Genomic DNA, 21,218 nt, shown 5'->3' with positions numbered 1-21,218 from the left:
GCACGCAGAAAAGGGTGAGCACTACAACTCACGGACTGGCAGGGGAAAAAGATACTCAAGATCAAATACAGACAAGCACACTCAAAATACAGATATAATTGAGTCCGAGTCATATTAAGTATGTTTAAATGACAGCTATTGTTGTTATGGCATCTGAACATGTAGGGGCTAGCAAACTGCAACCAGCCAGTCATAAACAGTCAGTGCCCTTGGCTTATACAAGCATGCAGATTAGTGTATGTTCAAGATGACTCTGGGTTCTGTCCCTTAGTGATTAGACTAATGTAGCAATTGAGAGCCGCCTATGGCCGCCGCTGGCTGCAGCAGACGAGAAACAAAACCGGCCTGTCGGCAGCAACCATCTCGGGCTATATTGCTGGCCACCACCAGCTCAGCAGCCGAGGTATAAGGCCTGCCTGTCCACGGCTTTGAGGACGAGGAGCCGGGGCCGGCTCGAGCTGGGGCGGACTGGTAGTGTCGGTGCTCTCACTGTTTGCCTGTGAACACAGACATAGTCTGTTTTCTGCCAGGAATTTCCAAGATGCTTATTCCTTCTGGAAGAAATCTCGGAATCAGTTGTGTAATCGGCCTTATGTGTTGAAGTAAACATGTCTGTATACCTGACCTTAGTGGGAGTGGCCTGCGGTGCTGTGCATTCTGGGAGTTGGTGTCTTTCATCCACATGAGCCAAAAAGACACTTTCTGCCTTTTCTCGGCCAAGAAGGCACCAACTTCAAAATTTATTTCACATTTCTACTACATATATGACCCAATGTCAATACAAATTCATGTTTCAACGGGTGAAGTATCCCTTTAAAGTAACCTTGAGTGCTGAAAATGAAGTGCTTCACTCAAAATTAAAGCTGTTTTCCAATCTGTCCTGAACTCAAACTTGCTTTCCCCTGACAATTTTTACTGAACCTTAAGTGGTTTTTGTGTCTCTTCCAGCTGAGATTACATATGGAGGCAGAGTGACAGATGCTTGGGACCAACGCTGCCTCAGGACAATCCTTAAAGGCTTCTTCTCACCTCAAACCCTTAAGCCTGGCTATACCTTCTCCCCCTCAGGTATTTTATTAATCTTAGGGTGCATTCACACTATGCAAAGTTGTCCTATGCCTGCTTAAGCATGATTGCCCCACACACACACATTGCCCCATTGGCCTGCACGGTTACCTCTTGTATATAACATCATAATACAACACATGCATGGCTTTACATAAATATGAAGCTTGCTTAGTTTACAAGACAAGTGGACTCCAGGAAAAAAAAAAGGTAGGGTCTCCATCAGCACATCGGAGAGAAAATGACAGCTACTTTACTGAGTTGGTGGCTCATTCTGATTCTGATTATTTTTAGTCATTTAAGTCAGATAAAGCCATAACATTCCGAGATTTATCGAAAATGAAGGCTGTCTACGTTGTGTACTCGTGCTTGTGTTCGTGCTCATGCATGAACTGTACCAAGCCGAAGCACACCTCTTCAAACCGTGCCAGGGCCAAGGAAGTGTACCGTGCTTGAGCACAGATCGGAGCACTCACACGAGTCAAACGAACTGGTCTTTAGGGATGATGTGTGCTTAGGCACGGTACGGATTGCCTAGTATGAGTGCGCCGTAAGCTCTCCCCTTCTTTCTATTCCTCTGTATTATAAAGGGTACAGACAAAATAACAGAAACATGTTTTATATTATCGGATAGATGATGTTTTTTGTTTGCAGAAGTCTGTTTGTCTGTATGTTCATGTTTTTGAGGAATAAGGGTTTATCCACTTGTGTGTTTAAGGTTTCTACTACAACCTAGAGACAGATCAACTTGAAGCATACAAGAAATATATTGAAAGTCTTCCTATCATAGATGACCCTGAAGTTTTCGGCATGCATGAAAATGCCAACTTGGTCTTCCAGGTAAGATCCAAAAATATAATTTTACAAATTATGCCTATCTATCTGTAAGTCTGTGAATTACCACAATAAAAAAATAAAGTGAAAACCTGAAATCATAAAATCTGTGCTTTGCTAGCGTAGTTTGGGTCCACTATTGTTCTTAAGGGAAATGGTCACGTTAATCAATACATAGTTGTTGTGAGTGATCACCTTATATGCTCATTGGAGATGGTTTTCAATTAGCAGTGCAACCCTCCATCATCATCAAAACACTAAATGATGGAATATGTTGTGGAACAATGGTTTTCATCTATTTCAAGATATTCCAGATACTTGCAGAATCAATGCAAAAAGAGCACTAAAGCAGCTTTGGTAGCACATGGTTGCCCATCTCCTTAAACTTAGTCACTTTATGTTAATATCACCCCAAAGTATATGACTGGTTTATATATCGTGGATTTTTAAAAATAAATAATTTGGCTTTTCATAATATATTCATGTTATTTTTGTCAGCAAATTACATTTTTTTCCCTCATTTTAATAAGTTAATTCTATCATTAACGGGCATCTTCATGATAAATCTGGAGCTGCTCATTCATCTTATGGGCACTCATGAAAAGAATCAGACTGCAACTGTGAAATACCAAAAAAGGCTCACTTGTCGCTTGTGTTTTATCTGTTTGCCAGCGCCAGGAAACTGTGACTCTAATTAACACCATACTGGATGTCAGTCCTCGCTCATCAGCCTGTCATGGAGCAAAAAGTAATGATGACATTGTTTGCGAGCTTGCTGAATCCATCCTAGCTAAGCTACCTGGTATGTACATAGCTATACATAAATACTCCCCAATAGGATGCATTTAATCAATTTGGACAAATGTAAATTGTCCTCACAGCTGAGGTGCCCTTGAGCAAGGCACCAAACCCCAAAACTGCTCAGGAGCGCTTGCTGTGGGCAGCCCCCTCACTCTGAGACCTCTTCATTAATGCATGTCCATAGGATCCTGTTTGTGCATGTGTGTGTATTTCGGCCTATGTTTGTGTTCATGTTCATTAAACACAGTGTAAAACCAAATTTCCCCTCGCGGGATCAATAAAGTATAAATTATTATTAAATTATTATTATTATGTTTGGTAGCAGCCAGGATTATTCTTCATAATTGGCAGAGCCCACATAAGCTGTTGAATTTGAATGGAATTCTAAAAATTAAAATATGTAGGAACTATTTTGTAAAATGTATTGTCTTGTGCTATGTTTTATCTGTCCATGTTTGTCTACCTGTTTCCATACCTGCATTCCTGTCTTTTCTGTTTGCAGAGCGCCTGGACATGGATGAGGCCCTTGAAACTCTGTTTGTCCAAGATGAAAAGGGCTGCCTGAACTCCCTGACAATTGTTCTGACCCAGGAGGCAGACCGATTCAACAACCTGCTGAGACTGCTCAGGGTGACATACATAACCATGACCCTCTAACACTAATTTTTCATATATATTTCATTGAAGTCGCGTAACTAAGGAATTGTTTCAGAATTAATTTCTTTTGAAAACACTGCAAAATAAATCCAACTTTTTACAACAGGGAAATTACCTGAGGAAGTAAATAAATGCACAAAAAACAAATGCCCAAACTCTTTTATATTAAGTTACCATGTTTTTTATATAGTACATGTGTTGTATATATCCAATTGACACAACATTTTTTGAAATCTTCATTGCCCCTTTTGCAACCTTATTATGATGCATGATTTTTTCTGTGTGTGCCCAGATGTCTCTAATCACCTTGCAAAAGGCAATAGCAGGTCTGGTTGTGATGTCAGAGGAGATGGACCGCATATACACAAGCTTCCTTAACAACCAGGTTCCCACCCAATGGGCAAACTCTGCCTATCCTTCTCTCAAACCCCTGGCCTCCTGGGTCAGAGACCTAGCCCTCAGGACTGTATTTATCCAGGTTTGGATGACAAATGAAAATAATTGCCAACACACAATTACAGCCATATGTATCTACTGGAGTGCACTTACTTCTTTATAGTTGCATATATTAGTTCCCTTTTTCAGTATGTAATGTACACACACACAAACACCTCCACACACATACCGGTAGATGCCGACAAACAGGACAGAGCGGGGAGAGCTGCATTAGTTCATAAGGTGATGGGTATCCTTGTTTTTGTATTGCTCCTGATTAAGCACCTGCCTAATTCAACGTTTGTTTCCACAAACGTCAAGACATGCAGAGCCAGACAGTATCTAGGTGGAAATCATTAGTAAAGGTTTGTTATAGCCCTTTCAATATACATTTCAAAACTCCTCAATTCTGATTAAGGAGTTTTGATGGAGTATTTAATTATTCTTGGACATTTAACTTATTAATTTAGAATATTTGGCCCCATGATTACAAAGCTATAGAGTCCCTTTCAAGTCACATAAGGTAACACTATGCCTTTAATGCAACAAATCTTGTAAAACTGAACATATCACATATTTTTTAATACAAATACTTTAATTAAATGTCTTTCTCTTTACTCTCTCTCTTTGCTAGACTTGGATCACACGTGGTAACCCAAAATCTTTCTGGATCTCAGGATTCTTCTTTCCTCAGGGCTTTCTTACTGGTAAATCCCTGCAGCACAAAAATAACATTGTTTTCACACACCGAAACAGTAAGGCATATTTCAAGGCAGCTTTATTATTTTTTTCTATTAGTTTGTTTAACAGAGACTAATGCAATGAACATTGCTTCATATATAAAAAACAAAGTAGATACCATGCATACAGGTTTCTAGCCATGGCTAATTTGCAACCCCTGACCCTGGCTAGGCTTTAAGTCGACTTTGGCATGTAGACTACTTTTCTTTCACGTATAAAAAAGAATTCTGAATTTCACAATTTTGTTTCAAATTTTAATTATGACCCATGTTTTTAATATTAACTTGTGTCTCCTGGCCTGTAGGGGTGCTTCAGAATCATGCCAGGCACTATAATTTCCCCATTGATGAGCTCAACTTCCGCTTCAACGTGGTTTCAGTGTACAGAGATCAGGTAGCAGTTTGTGAGGCTCTAAGCACTCTGCCGTACAACGCTAAACTGGAAATGGATGAGAAGGTACTGACTAGGAATTGTGTGAGTGATATAAGATGTTTTAGGATTCTGGTAAATTTAGTCACTGCTTTAAGACAAGAAATGACTGCACAAAACCTGCCTATTTTTTTTACATTGAAAATAAAAGTCACATGCTAATAATAAGTGGTAAATTTACAACATTTAAATATCACCTTTCTAGTACTCTTCAGTGCATTAACAATACAGTAAATGTCACATTCACCCATCCTTATACACATTCCAAATCTGATGGCCAAGGCTGATCATCAACGCCAACTGAACCCAATCATACATTTTAACATGTGCTATGCCTCTACTGTAGGAGCAATAGTTGTAATGGTGTTTCCCAATACTGTATGTAGATAGGATACCCTTTTACGCTACAATATGGTAAATGGTAAATGGACGGACTTGAGCTTATGCTATGTAGTGAGACCATCAGAAGTAACTAATCCCATTCAGTCGCATTCATACACTGCTGACGAAGCAGCGGGAGCAATTCAGGGTTAGCTGTCTTGCCCAAGGACACATCGGACATGTTGCTGCAGGAACTGGGGATGGAACCCTCGACCTTCCTGTTAAGAGACGATGACTCTACCAACTGAGCCACAGGTGGCCCTATATATATACTGACATTGTTAACCTAATTTAATCAATTTGACCCCAGCAATTTAAACCTCCAGAAAATTATTATAATAAAAAATATGTAACATAATTAATTAATTTCTTTGCTGGTTTGATTGGTATGTATTTTTTAAATGGACAGTGCCGACGAAACGCAACCAGACATTATTCCACAGTCATGTGGGAGACTGGATTGTAAAGCAAGGGTAATTTCTGTACCCAATTATCCCACAAAACCTGTATAAGTTTCACTGCTTATGAGGAATGAAAAAACCTGGAATGTCTTTAGAGACATGGTGGCTGGAATCTGGTGGCTGGTTGCTTTACATTTTGACCTGTCCACTCCTACGCCAAAATCATATGGTTGACACCATATCATGAGGCCTGGATTCATTTTGATGACATCGGAAGCAGCAAGTGTAAACTGTCTTTCAAGTGAGGAGTGGGACCAGAGTAATTGGAAGGTAAAGTGTCTGCTCACAGTTTAGAGACAACAGGGGGCCTGTACTACGAAGCAGGATTTGGGGATAGCGAGGTAACGTCAGGGTTAAAACTGGGTTTTCAATCCTACGAAGATCGTTCACTTGTCACCTGGGTATATTGGGGCCTCGGTAGCTTATGCTGCACACCTAACCTGTTCCGGAGCAGGTTATGTCCGAGATATGGGATCAACCTGTGGAAATCTCCATTCACTGACCAATCAGATCTTTTGATCGTGTAGCTCCCGCAGCTGATCGAGAGGGGGGAGGAGGGAGAGAGGCCCTTCATGTGTCCCGTAGCCTATAATAACATTATAGTATGTAAAGTTAATGATTATTTTGAACTGATATCATCCTTAATCATTCAGCAGAGACTAAAAAAAAGCACCGGAGCCTTTGAGTTGTGTTTTAAGATGTTAAATTATCGGAATCGAAGGGTTGCTGGTTCAAGTCTGGAAATTGGTCTGGTAGCTGGAGAGGTGCCAGTCCACTGCAGAGGTTCCCTTGAGCAAGGCACCGGACCCCAAAACTGCTCTGGAGCGCTCGCTGCGGGCGAGTGTGGCTCTCATTCTGAGACCTCTCCATTAATGCATGTCCATAGGATCTTGTTTGTGCATTTGTGTGTATTTTGGCCTGTGTTTGTGTAGCATTTTCATTAGACAGTGTGTAAAACCGAATTTACCCTTGCGGGATTAATAAGGTATAAATTATTATTATTATTATTGTTATTATTAAGCCGTAGTTTGGACATTAAAACTCGCCGATGTTTATTTTATCTGCTAGTTGTCTTTCCTGCATTTGTTACTGCAGCTGTGTAACTTTAGTCTCTGGGAGCCTGTTTGTTTTAAATGTTTTTATGTTATTAATAGTTTGTTCAGAGTTTGTTAGATATGACGATCTGCTAACGGGGGACGCAGTTATGCTTGTGATAGGTTATATGAAGCTTACTCCGCCCCTTTTATGTGAATGCATTCTTGGAAACTCGAGGGTAAGTTATTAGATTGCTAACCGGTTTCGTATGACTGTTTATCACGGTCTCTTATGTTAGGGCTAGTGAAGCCAGATAACCCAAAGATATCCTGGGTATGTTAATCTTGCTTCGTAGTACAGGCCCCAGGAGGATCAGACGACCAAACAACATAAACAAATATGTGTAAATAATGATAGGTGTTATGCAGCTACATAGCATGGACCCCAAAGAACAACAATGCAAACAAAATGTATAAAGCACACTTATATAAAGTAAATACTTACACTTATACTTAACACTTAATACACACTTATATAAATAAAATATAATAATCTTTCTTTTTAATTTCTTTTACACATTTGTTCCTCATGAAATAAGGAAAAGTCCCCATATATGAAGCAACTTACAAACACTTTTGCACTGGACATCAACCAAGTCACTTGAGATATGATGTAAACTAACTTACTGGAATAATCTCAAAAAGCAATCAACCAAACTGCAGACTCTTTTGTATTGAAGAGGATAAGGGCCACTGAAATGTTTTTCTTTGACTTCTTTTTCCCAACTCAGAATTCTGACTTGAAACTCATAGTTCTGACTGTCAGACTGTCAGAAAATGATTCTGTGAATTTCAATTCGGCCTGTCAAAATTTGAGAAAGAACTTAAAAAAATGTCCCTTCTGTACTTTTGCATCCCTGTTCTAATGAAAATTGAATCCAAAGAAAATTGCAATAAACAGATTCTAAAAAGTTGTTTTTTGTAGCTAATGCCTGCAAGGACAATGGCCCGTCAGAACAATGACAAATGTGAAAGTATACTATCCATATTGCTACATATATTAACTCAGGAGACAGAATTTGAAAAAGGAGATTGATATATGTTAACATGTATCTCTCATTTATCATTCCTTAATCTCATTTTGAAACCACAGTTACCAGAGCCTGAGAATGGCGTGCTAGTGCATGGAATGTTCATGGATTGTTGTCGCTGGGATGATGACAACATGGTGATTGAGGATGCATTACCAAAAGTGATGAACACAATGCTGCCAGTGATGCACTTTGAGCCACAGCAAAACTATGTGCCGGAACCTGACCTCTATCACGCTCCTCTGTACAAAACCTCAGCCAGGGCAGGGACTCTGTCAACCACAGGTACTATGAGATCCATACACCCGCACTTACAAATACCCTTCATATTTTTGTATATAAAGGCATGAACTGTCATTTTTTTATACTGAAGGTTAAGGCAGAGTTTTTAGACCAAGAACATTATGTTGTAAGTTTATGTTAGTTTACCTTGACAGTCCATAGCTCTTAGGTTTTCATTTCCATAACAATAATTTTACAATAAAGCCCTGTCACTGTTAAGTTTTAGCCTACTCCAACACCATTCATTTATGTCTCATTTCAGGTCACTCAACTAATTATGTTGTGACAGTTATGCTTCCCTCCAAGCGACCCAGTGATTATTGGATATCCAAAGGCTCTGCTCTCCTGTGCCAGTTGGAAGACTGAAAGGACAAAGAGGATTGTTGAATGCAACTAAAACGTGTGCCTCTATGCCATACCTTGAATTAATTTGAAGCTTTCATGGAATTATTCATACAGCTTTTCACCAACATTATTTACGCTGAAAACACACTTACCAGTACTTTAAATACATTGTACAAACCCGGATGAGCTTTGCGCTCATGTGGAATTGAATACCATATTTAGCAACAAACTCTTCAAAATGACACTTGTTGAGTACATTTAATAAAATGATGGTATAAAACTGATCTAACCACGCAGTTGGGAAAGCTATTATGACTTGGACTGGTGAATTTTACAGTACAGTTAGCATATGGTGGGGAAAAGAGTGGGGAATGGATGCCAAAATACAAAATGTAAATGGTTAAAGAGTGAAGTGTGACCATGACAATCTTTATTATTATTTTTTTTTTCTGCTGCAACAAGTGCTCACATCATCTACCAATTTGTGTCTTTTAGTGATGATGACTTCTTAAATATAGCTCTTAAAAAGGGGTGGCTGTGGTCAGTGTGAGAGTCTGTGGTTTCTCAACCGGAAGGTTGGGGGGTCGATCCCCAGCTCCTGCAGCCACATGAAAGTTCAAGGTTTCTTAGGTTAGTACTGAAAAGGGTAAATTTGTTTTACAAACAAGGAGCAAAAAATTGGCTGCCAGAGCAGGGAAACTAAAACTCCCCATTTAAAGGGTGAGCTCGCCCTATGCTGTTGCTGTAAAGAATAAATATCTGACAGGTTGGATTATGAATCACCTATAAGTTTGCTCTCCTATTTGACAATTTGATCATGAAGCCAAAGAACGCTCAAGAAGACACCCGATGGAACATCCTGCAGTTAATAAGGTTAACCGGCAACGGGAACATGATTGGATATAAATGAACATCCCATAGAGGCTGAGTCAGTCTGAAGATGGGGAGTGGTTCACCACTCTGTGAAAGATCGCTCTGGAAAATAGTGCAACAATTTAAGAATAATGTTTCTCAATGCAAAATTGCAGAATTTGATCAACTAGAGTATGAATCTTTGAATGTTATATTCAAAGATTCAAGGAATCTATAGAAAATCTGTGTACACAAGATACAAGGCTTGGATGGCAATGCATTAAAAACAGACATGACATGATGAGTGAACAGTACTGCATAGGCTCTATAACACTTACACCATTGTCAATGATCACAGTTTGTCACTGCATCAACAAATTAGAGCTGAAATTCTACCTGGCAGAGAGGAAACCACACATAAACCCAATACAGAAACACCTCCAACTTCGTTGAGCCTGAGCTCATATAAGATGAGGAGAGCAACTGTACTACTTATTATTAGTTCATATTGCAAAGCCAACATATGTGATGGTATAGGGGTTGATTTGTACATGTGGCATATATAGCCTGCACATTTTTTAAGGCTCCATTGATCACTTTTTTAGGGAAGGCCTTGCTTTTTTCAGCAAGACAATGGCAAACCACATTCTGCACTTCTACAACAGCATTGCTCCAAAGTAATGACATCTTTTACAGTTTTATTTCTCATTAGATTTAGGACAAACTTTTACTTTCTTTGCAATCTTTAACATAATAAAAGATCATAGTGTAGTAAATGGCAAAGTTGAAATTGGATCCAAAAATAATTTCTTTCCCCAATGACAACTCTACAATTGTTTTCTGAAAAAGGTCCCATGAGGGAAACCAGGGGCAGTGTGACTTTGGCACTCTAGCGATCAGTGCATCTCTACAGTAATTGGGATGAGTTGATTAGTGGTACAAGTTATTCTTGTCTTATCTGTGGTAAGCATTCCTTATGTCCTTTAAAAGTCTTCCAAGTACACCATGTTTATGTTTTCTTGCTTACCAGTCTTCTCAGAACGATTCCCCCTCATACGCCAAATTTCCCTCTTGTATGTCTGCCATGCTCTCTCAATGTTTTGAGTGTGTAGACCTGTTTGTGGATCTACAGCCCTCATGTAACCCTCATGGGAAAGATTGGCATACGCCCTCCACTCATCGCTTAACTAGACTTTGACGCTTGACATGGTTCTTAATAATGGGAACAAGGGTCTCCTTGTTTCTTTTCTTCACTAGGCGAAGAATGGGACGTCTGCTTGCAGCGTTGAGCTCGAGAATACCAAACACCCATGATTTTTTTCTTCTCCAGGTGTTACCAAAGTGTCCTCTTCCGTACTGCCAAAACACAGTATGAGCAGGTTTACAAAACAAACTCTTGACTCTATATGATTTACTGTGATTATATGAAAAAACTTTTTTATTATCTTTAATTGTTTTAGATTTCTTGTATGACTTTGAAATATGAATTTATTTATTGGTGATAAAAAGAATCGGATCTGGGTGTGATTGTGTATTCTATGCTTCACCAATCGCCTATCCTTCACTGGATTGGACTGAAATTTGCTCTAAACATCCAAGAAACCTTACGGAAACTTGAAAACATGAGCTGAATGGTTACATTAATCAAATTAATAGCAGAAAGTAATTTTTTAAAATCATAACTCATCAGGTTTTCATTTTCTTATGACCAAATTTGGAAATAAATACCCACATTTTAAAATAGATTTTCCCTAGAATATATATTTTTTATTTCCTTGAAACTTGTTTTAAGTGAAAGTGTCAATAATCATAACAAACATTTTTTAAAAAAGATGTAATTTTACTCTTTCATTGTTCACACATTTTTTTGTACTTTTCACTGGCTGTAATATAACATTCTGTGATTTTATTTCACATGTACGTACAGTATTTTTCCTGAGTAAAATTAAATGTTTTTTGCCTGTCTAATACCAAAAGATAATTCCATAAATTTGAAGCAACAGTTTGTAATGGGTAGGTCAGATGCATACAAGATGTCATCTTGGTCCATATATCTGTATGGCATGAATAGAATATCTAACATGAATCTTAAGTTCTTAGCTCAACACACACACACACACACACACACACACACACACACACACACACACATATATATATATGAAAACAATACAAACACCAAGTTGGTTGGATTACTGCTTAATGGATTGCAACTTACCAGATGCATTTAAAGGGCTATCATAATTCATCAGATCATTAAGCAGTTGGATGTCACAGTGAGATCACGGAGCCGTCTAAATTGGGGGAAGACTAGACGAAGCAGTCAACTGTCCCAAAACAGAGGAGAAGAATGGATGAATTGATTTTTTTCAAGTTTTCACAAATTAGTTCAGAAAGTTGGAGATTCTTAAATAATATGTGCATTGTGCTAAAGAACTAAGATTGGTATTATGTTCTGGCACTGAACAAGATGACATCATGTAGTATGCAACTGACAAATACATTACAATCTCTAACTTACAAATTTCCAGAACCCAATGAAAAAACTCTGTCATGGTCTATCTTTACACATCACACAGATGGAAAACTTTGAAATCAAAACAGTATAAGACCCATTCTTGAGAATTGGGAAAAATCATGTCCCAGGCAAACAAGCTTCAAAATTTCACTTACAAACACACTTATTCCTGTTTTTTCAAATGAAAATTTATATTTTTTAGCGACTTTCTCTGGTGTTTTGGTTACTGTCCTCAACGAGCAACGGGTGCTGCCGTGAGCCCCTCCCCCGTCACAAAGCACTCACAGGCGGTCAGTCTCACTGTAGCCTCTCGCAGCAGTCCCAGCTGCAGTCAGAGCAGAGAGGAGTCTAGCGACTGGATGTTTTCATAGCATGGGTAAGCTATATAGCTGGTGTGCTTCGGCACGGTACAGTTCATGCACGAGCACAAGCATGCAGGTACACAACGTTGACAGCCTTCATTCAGGAGAAATCCCGGAGTAATACGGACTTTTCATATATATATATTCCAATCTATAAAGTGCATTATCTGTACTGTTTGTTTCTATTTGTCTGTATCTGCCTAGCCCATGCTAATGTCCTGTAAATGTGTTTGTCTTGATGTGTCATGACTGTGGTTTATGTTTCATGCAGAACAGGAACCTGCTGGAAACCAGTTTTTTAAACTGAGTCAGGCCCGTTAAACTGTAACTTAATGTTACTTTTAAACTTTCTTGTATAATAAATGAAATGAAAATTACAGTTTGCTAATCAGTAATCACTTTTTTTTTTGCCATCTGATAGGATGGAAATGCACCTTTTTTTCCCCACTGCAATCGCGGAGAGCCCTTACGTGCGCATGGGTCCCATGTTTAATGGAGAGCTCTAGGTTAGAGGTGTCATTAAGCAGCAGAATATTTGGTGAGAACGGAATGGGTTTGGCCAATATACCGCATAAAATGTTACAAACTTTCCTCCAGAAATCTGCAACCCCTGGGCACTCCCGGACCATATGAAGTAAAGTACCTATAGTGTTATTAGGGCATAAACTACAGTTAGGAGATGGTATAGGACTTTCATTTTATGTAGAATGAACTTAAAGTGAATAAGTTGGGGGTTTGGATTTCTGGAGGATAAAAGAGTGTTTTGCCAGATTAAAGGCCAATTAGGATTGCCATCAGTAAGTGGTATGTCCCTCTTCCATGCGCTATAAATGGATAAATATTTAACAGAGGCTTTCAGCAAACTGGCATAGAAGGTGAGACGATGCCATTGGCTTTGGTCAGTACTGCATGAAATGGATGGGAGCCCAATGGACTATCAGGGTACGCCATAAGTGTGCATTGCTGTGTGCAGCTGCAGGTAGAAAATAAAATAAGTTCCAGGTAAATTAAAAAGCTTCTGAATGTCTTGGAATGAGGTAAGGCCCCCTACTCCAAAAATATAATTAAGTGTGTGTACACCCTTATTACTCCATGCAGAGAATGAAATTGGTCACCCTCCTATTTGAAGGCGGTAGTTATGAAATATGGATGAATGAAGAAGCCAGTTTGATATAACTTTGCACAACTTATTTGCCTGTTGCCAGACAGAAATCAACTCAGTGATGATGCAACCAAACTTAGTATTGGATTGTTTGGGAGGAATATTGGAATAAATTACATTTTGCAGTCTGTGTGATGAACAATGCTTTGCTCAATGTGGCGCCAGCAAACCATAGCAGTGGGATCCAACCATTTAGAGAGAGGGCGCAACACGTATGACCAGTAATACCATTGGAAGTTTGGGATGCCCAGTCCGCCTTCACTTTTTGCTCTCTGGAGAGTTGAGAGTTTAAGTCTAGCCTTCCTTTTTCCCCATATAGATTTTGAAATAGCCGATTGAAGTTCTTTCCAATAGCCACTAGGTGGCGGCAGAGGAAGCATAGAGCTGAAAAAATTGATGCATGGGAGAATACAGTTTGATGACTGAGATGCGAGAATGGAATGAGAGGGGTGAGTTGTTACACCTTTGAAGGTCGGTCTTAACCTCTACAAGCACTTTTTTGTAATTAGGTGACACCGTGTGAGTAACTGAGGGGCTGATAGTGACCCCCAAATATTTGAAGTTCTGAACCACTGGGATGTTAGATGGGGTAGCCACCAATTTGGCCTGTGTATTTAGAGGTAGTAGTGCTGATTTCCCCCAATTAATGTTGTATCCAGAGATCTGGCTGAAGTTATTACAGATATTTAAGAGGTGGGGAAGAGACCGTGGGATATTTTGAGCAAAGAGTAATATGTTGTCTGCATACAGAGAAATGTAATGCTTGGTATCATGAATAACAATAGGTTCATGGGAAACAGATAGCCAGATGGCCTGGGCTATGGGTTTGAGAGATAAGACAAAAAGCAGTGGGGAAAGAGGACAGCCCTGACGTGAACTGCGAAAAACAGGAAAGAGTTTGGATCAAGTGGAGCCTGTCTGCACCATAGCTGTGGGGTTGTTATAAAGTAATTGTACCATAGATAGAAAACCATTTCCAACGGCCATATGACGTAGTACTGCCCACACATAGTGCCACTCAAGGCGGTCAAATGCCTTTTCGGCATCTAGAGAAAGAACAGCATTATTGGCAGAATCTGAAATTTCCATAATGTGGAGAAGACGTCGTATATTGTCGGATGCATTACGATTCTTGATGAAGCCAGTTTGGTCATCCTTTACCAGATTAGTCATAAATGGCTCCAATCGAGAGGCTAGTGTTTTGGCAAAAAGCTTCATGCCTGTGTTCAGAATGGATGGGGGGGTAGCTCGAGAAAAGGGTAGGGTCTTTGTCCTTTTTCAGAAAGAGCTATGTTAGTGTTATTGGAGAATGAGCCTTTTTCAATTGTGAAACATATCAAGAATGAGAGCGCTTAACTGAGGCCAAAAGTCCTGATAAAACTCGGGTGGTATGCCATCTAGGCAAGGTAACTTCCCTTTGTTCATGTTCCCCAGAGCTTTATGGAGTTCACAAATAGTTCTTGGGGCATCTAGTAGCAATTGGGCATCCTGGTGAACTCTCTCATCCAGGTCTACACTCCCTCCCGCCCACTACGCTCTGCCAATGAAAGGCGTCTGATCCAACCTTCACAACAGGGTCCTAAGTCTCTGACTAGACTCTTCTCCTCTGTCGCCCCCCGGTGGTGGAATGAACTTCCAAACTCGATTTGATCTGCAGAGTCCTTCTGCACCTTTAAGAAAAAGCTAAAGACCCAGCTCTTTCATAAATACCTACTAACTTAATGATGATGGTCTCCATATTATTGATGATGATGATGATGATGATGGTAATGATGATGGTTTTTGTTTGATAACGATGACTTATAAGATGGTTTCTATACTGATTAGAGCTCTCAAGAACTGCCCTCAATGTTGTGCTTTGCCTCTGTGCAATGCCTGTCAGCACCTGTGTGTCCAATCGGACTCAAAGCTGATTTGCTCTTACTGACTTTGTTCCCTTTTTTTCTAGATCCTTGCTTGTGTTGTACTTACTCTCTGATGTACGTCGCTTTGGATAAAAGCGTCTGCTAAGTGAATTGTAGAATTGGTGAAGCTGTGTTAGCTGTGAGGGATTAAGCATCTTTGGTCGTTGGGGGTTATTTCTGAGGAATACAGTTTAGAGTAGAATGATAGAAAACAATTGTTGATATCATTGGGGCAGTAAGCAGATCGCCTGTGGGTGATTGGACTGCAGTTATGGTCGAAAGTCATTTGTTTCTTTTAAGTTTAGAGGCTAGTAAGTAGCTTGGCAGAGCACTGTGGAGGTAATACTTCTGTTTGCTCCTGTGGATAAGGAAGTCTGCCCTGAATCTAAGAGCTTGGTTCTTTATTCAATAATTGTAAATTGAAATCGGACGTGTTCTCATACAGATGTTTTGATATGAAAATATAATCTATATGTGAGAAAGATGTGTGGTGCCGAATAGCAGGTAAATTATTTTGCAGAAGGATTAGCTGTCATCAACTCCCATTTCCTTAGAGCTAAGGTTGCAAGACGCTGCTCTCTTCTCTCATTGGCTCCAGTTCTGTCCAAAGTGTGCAGCCAGACAGCATTGAAATCCCATCTATCTCTTTGCAAAACAAATAACTTAATAACCTCAATAGCCGAAGAAATTGTAATCAAATAAGTTTGGAGCATAAATACATATGAATGCCAGCTTTCTGTCACTAACCATAGTTTTGATATAGGCCACTCTACCCTCCAAGTCCCTCCCTGATCCCAGATCTGTAAAATGAAAACTAAGTTTGGCAATGATCACTACTCCTCTGTTTTTTGTTTTAGAGGAAGCTATAACATCATAGTATTTATTCTTTAATCTACAGACATCTTTCTCCAGTAAATGAGATTCTTGAAGAAAAGCCAGATCTACTTTTTTCCTCTGCAGGAAATCCATTGTAATTAGAATAGAATTACTTTATTGATCCCAAACTGGGAAATTGTGGGGTTAAACTAATACTCAAAAAACACACAGTAAAAACAAATAATAACTAATCAAAAAATATGATATAACGACACGGACAACGGGAGCTGCTGCAACCGGCGGCCACCTCACACAGCGCCTCTAAGATTGTTTTGTTTTGTAATTGTGCGTTTATGGGGAATATTTAGGCCACACGCATTCTAAGACGTTAGAGAGATGTTAGTCTTGGCTGTCAGGATGGAATAATACTAAGAGCCAGGTAATGTAAACACGGTTATTTGATGCAACAAGTTTTTGTTTTGGTCCATTCCTCGAGGTTCTGTCCCTCCCCCCAATCATTTCCAAAATTTGTTAAAAACACACATAACAAACCCCACACCACCACTCCCAAAATCCCACCCATGAAAATCTTGGGTCTTTAAATAAGCATTGAGCTAATTACAGAAAGTCCGACAGTCAGCGAACGCCTCTGAGTATAACGTCTCGCCAGCATGTATAGTACAGTAGGCTATCGTTGTCGAAAGTGTACAGGAGCATGTTCATAATTACCACCGGTCAGATAGCACGACTGTCCTCGAGTGAAGTCAGAAACTTCTCTGCCTCGAGAAGATCTTGGAAGAGATGTTCCGATTCGTGGATTAGCTTGATGACTGCTGGGTAGAGCAAGAAAGCCTCACAGCCTTGACTTCGAGCTCGGTTCATCACCGGGTAGCAGGGTCATCTACGCTTCAATGTATAGTCGCTGTAATCCGCTGTGAAACGGATTGCGTGGCCGGAGACCTCCACTGGTGTTCTCCTGGATTCTTTGAGGATGTCAAATGGGATGTTGGCTTGATTTTACCCAATGACCCCAGAAATAAATGACATACTACAGCTTTAAAGCTAGCACCTGAAATCCTTATATTGGTCCCTCTTTGTTGTTTCAAGGTCTAAATTCTTAAAAAAAGATGCTGCATGTTTTGCGGTCAAGGCCAGTAGACTTTGGGATAACCTGCTTGAGGAGATCAGGGCTGCAAACACTGTATAATAATAATTGTCATTTGAAGGGGATGTGAGGGGAAATTGGGGAAAATGTGACAGTTGTAACAGAATTTACAGCTTTTTAAAAAAACAAAAACACTTGAATCATTTTCACATTTTAAAACTGTTTTTTCTTAAAGGGATACTTCATCCATTTGCATAATGCTTTGTATCATTAGAAACCTGGTAGTATTTTTGAATGGTCGTGCATCCCACCCTCATTTTCCCCTGAAAGGGAGCCTCCGATGACGCAAAAATCATCATTTTACGTCATCGGCAGCTGTTGTGGTAAGCGGGGTGAAACTACATCGCTAGTTCCTCATATTTTCGACCACTGAAGCTACAGACCAATCACAGATCAGTGGGTGGGACCTCACTCCCAGATTTGAAACTCAACATCCGCCATATTGCTTGGAAGCTATGCTAACCAGTCCCTCCAGGATTTTGTAGACTTTTTGGGGGATTGTTGCCGCCTAAAATGTGTTTTTGCAATTAAATTGCAGTAGGAAGCGAAAATTGCAATACTAGTTCCTGGTGTGTTTTGCGGTAGATCGATGACTTTCGTTTGTGTTCCACCACAACGTTGCACAGTGTGCAAAAAAGTTTACCCCTGCTTCCGTGCAGAGCCTCTGGGAATTGCCATGTACGGTCCTCAGCTGTTATTTTTGTAGGTAAATGTGCGACGTTTGTGTCGGACATGTCTGCATCTGCATATGTAAACAAGGACGTAAGTTTGGTCAATGGTCACCAAACTTTGGTGAGGTATGGCTCGCCATTTTCGCGGGGGACTGCTATGATTGGTCAAATTTGCAGAAAGGACAAAATTGCAAGGTCACCCAGAATTCATGGGGATTGGTTGAATTTGCGTTAATTGTTGCGATCTTGACATCGCAACTTCCTGGAGGGACTGGCTAACAGGCGTTAGCGTAACTTTTTCTGCCAGGAATTTCCAAGATACCAATTTCTTCTGGAAGAAATCTCGGAATAAGTTGAGGAAACAGCCGTAAATGTCTGTAAATAGAGCCCTAGCTTCAGTGGGAGTGGACTGTGGTGCTGTGCATTCTGGGAGTTGGTGTCTTTCATCCACATGAGCCAAAAAGAGACTTTCTGCCTTTTCTCGGTCAAGAAGGCACCAACTTCAAAATGTATTTCACATTTCTACTACATATATGACCCAATGTCAATACAGATTCATGTTTCAGCGGGTGAAGTATCCCTTTAAATACTTCCACAGTTGTTTTATGTAGGGCGTAGAGAACATAAAACACATCCAAGTAAGAGTCATATTTATTGTTGATTGGTATTACTACAATTATGATATGATATGGTACATTAAGAAAATACCATATAACAAGCAGGTAGGCGAGGTAGGAAAAAGGAGTATAATATCAATTTTCCAACATAAAAATGAAAGAAAAAAAATAATATTTACAACACTTCTGGAAGATTTCTGATAGAGATGTTTAACAAAGCTCTGGGAAAAAAGTAGTAAAGTATAGAATCTTGATAATGCAGATATTGGCCATTATAATAAAGCAACATTCTTGGTACATTGGTAGGATGTCTTTAGGCCTGATGTATACTTGTTGTTTAACCTTGATAATGTTACGCTTCATAAACAATAACATAATTGTATATATCCTTGACTACTGTATGTGCTACATCTGTTACTGGAGGATACCTCTCGAGGGCACACCAGAGAGCCCAGCCCATACGCTGAGCTCTCGGGCTACCTGATGTGCAGGAAACAACAGACATGAGGCATGTAGAAGGTTACGATTATAATAATTCTGAGATAGTTAAGATAATTAACATAATAGCAACATCAACAACCTCTGCACTCAGTTTCATTAACATTTAACCTGTAACCCTGTTAACTGGTGACTTTAAGCTAAATATGTCCATAGATGTCTCAATTAAAGCATCTGTTAAAGAATGAAAAGAGTCCTAGTAAATTCCTCTTTGTTTAGTTCTTCAACATAATTTATCATTTTAAAAGTAGATTGAAGGTGTTGGAGGAAGATGCTTCAGGTTGTAGAGACTAATGACTTTGTGCTCTGTGACTCAGGACATGTTAAAGTGTGTTTGTAATTACTCTGTGTTTCATATCTGTAACTTTTTGTTGTGCTGCTGCCCCTCTTGGCCAGGACACTCTGGTAAATGAGATTCTTAACCTCAATGAGGTTCTCCAGGTTAAATCAATTTAAAATAAAAAAATAATAATGTAATCAGATATGAATAGAAAGAAAATTCAACAATTACACATGCAGCCATGGACACATTCTGTTGAAAGTTCTCAGTTTACAGGGTGAAGTGAGGCACCTATTTTAGTTTTGCACATCGACTTGTAAAATGTAACTTATCTGTCCAAGCTATTTTGACAAGGAAGTTTTTTTTACTATGCAGTAACATGACACATTGTAGACACTGAATAGTTGTGGACTTGGTTAAACAGTTTGTTTGCAAAACCTACTACCATTGTTTTTCCCACTGCTGTGTTGACTCTGTTACATCCCCCCTGCCATCTTTACCCTATTGGTCATGTGCACACTTCATCTTGTGTCCGCGTTGCCTCAATTCTTTTTAGGATGTGCACAGCTGACGCAACAAACAGACACAGGGGACGCTAGGCAGTCACATGTGCATGTGTACGCAAAGTTAAAAGCGTTAGAGTTAGGTCTGTAAAGAGCAATGAAGCAGCAGCAGCAAGAAAAAACAATTTACTGGTTTGTGGTTATTAATCCTTGGTTTACAAGGAAGAAATAATCTGAAATTGCCTTTTATGTTCTGTTAGAATCTGTGCAAGAGGAAGTTGACTCCATGACAATGTCAACTTCAGAGGTTATAAAAATGATATCAAGATTGCCATGCAATCAGAAGCCCCTGGTCTGGCGGAAGTGACTTATATTACCAAAAGAAATGTCTTGATAACTTGTTTTTGGAAACAAACCAGATGCCAATTCTTAAAATTAGCTTATAAAATGAAATAAAAAGTCAGACGGTTGTATTGCTTACTAAGAATGTGTAAAGTTTTGCTTAGCTGCATGAAGTGTGATTTGTATCAAAAAATAAACCTGCCGTTTGTTTGGATCATTTTTTCATACAAATATTGAACAATACTTCTTCTAAATATAATGAATCATTGTATAGTAAAATCAACATAAACAGCAAGAGCATGTTCTTGAACAAATACCATTACATCAAACATTTCATTAAAATGTCCATTTGCTAATGCCTTTTTTAAAAAATATTTACAGCATTCCTATAATATTTATAGAAAAACAAGATACAATTATTTAAAAATAAAGGAACAAAAAAATAGGGCAGACTAGTATTAGGTGCACATACATATAGGGTATACATATTAACCCTAATCTTAAACACATTTATATTAGCCTGAGAAAAGAAAACTATTTTCACCTTACTGTATCAGCGATGTTAGCATACCTTAGTTATTTTTAATGTTTGCAAAATAAAACTTAAATCACAATACGTTACATTGTGGGCATAAAACATCTAGTGAGTTTTATATGGAGCTATTATTGTGGCAAAACTATTTGAGTATGTGTACACAGATCCACAAATGTGTAAAGTAATCTGCAAATATGTAGACCAATTTCAAAATATTTACTTATTTATTAATGGCAGTGAACTTTTTCAGCTGTAAATCCTGAAAATACACACAAATGATCGCTTACAACTGAGGCGGACCTCTCCATTGGCTGTCATTTTACACGTGACTTTTGCAGCACTCCTGCCGTGCAAATGTGTACACATATCTTCAAATTTGTGTCTGACGATCTGCAAACATATGTGGATCTGTGTGTGCATTTGTGGATCTTTTTACG

General features: G+C 39.2%; 1 protein-coding gene across 1 annotated transcript in view; it reads left to right on the top strand.

The window, feature by feature from the left end:
- dnah6 (dynein, axonemal, heavy chain 6) overlaps positions 1-9,480 on the top strand; it is a 72,196-nt gene extending 62,716 nt beyond the window's left edge. Inside the window, exons 73-81 of the mRNA XM_061026665.1 lie at positions 949-1,068; positions 1,784-1,905; positions 2,572-2,701; positions 3,203-3,330; positions 3,650-3,835; positions 4,427-4,499; positions 4,838-4,989; positions 7,992-8,214; positions 8,474-9,480. Coding sequence (XP_060882648.1) covers positions 949-1,068; positions 1,784-1,905; positions 2,572-2,701; positions 3,203-3,330; positions 3,650-3,835; positions 4,427-4,499; positions 4,838-4,989; positions 7,992-8,214; positions 8,474-8,577 — 1,238 coding nt within the window. The 3' untranslated portion in view covers positions 8,578-9,480. The remainder of the gene's footprint in view (positions 1-948; positions 1,069-1,783; positions 1,906-2,571; positions 2,702-3,202; positions 3,331-3,649; positions 3,836-4,426; positions 4,500-4,837; positions 4,990-7,991; positions 8,215-8,473) is intronic.
- Positions 9,481-21,218: the final 11,738 nt, after the last annotated feature.

Source organism: Labrus mixtus, chromosome 2 (genome assembly GCF_963584025.1).
Source record: "Labrus mixtus chromosome 2, fLabMix1.1, whole genome shotgun sequence".
Taxonomy (NCBI): domain Eukaryota; kingdom Metazoa; phylum Chordata; class Actinopteri; order Labriformes; family Labridae; genus Labrus; species Labrus mixtus.
Note: the sequence above shows the minus strand (reverse complement) of the source record. Positions and strands in the feature narration are given on the sequence as shown.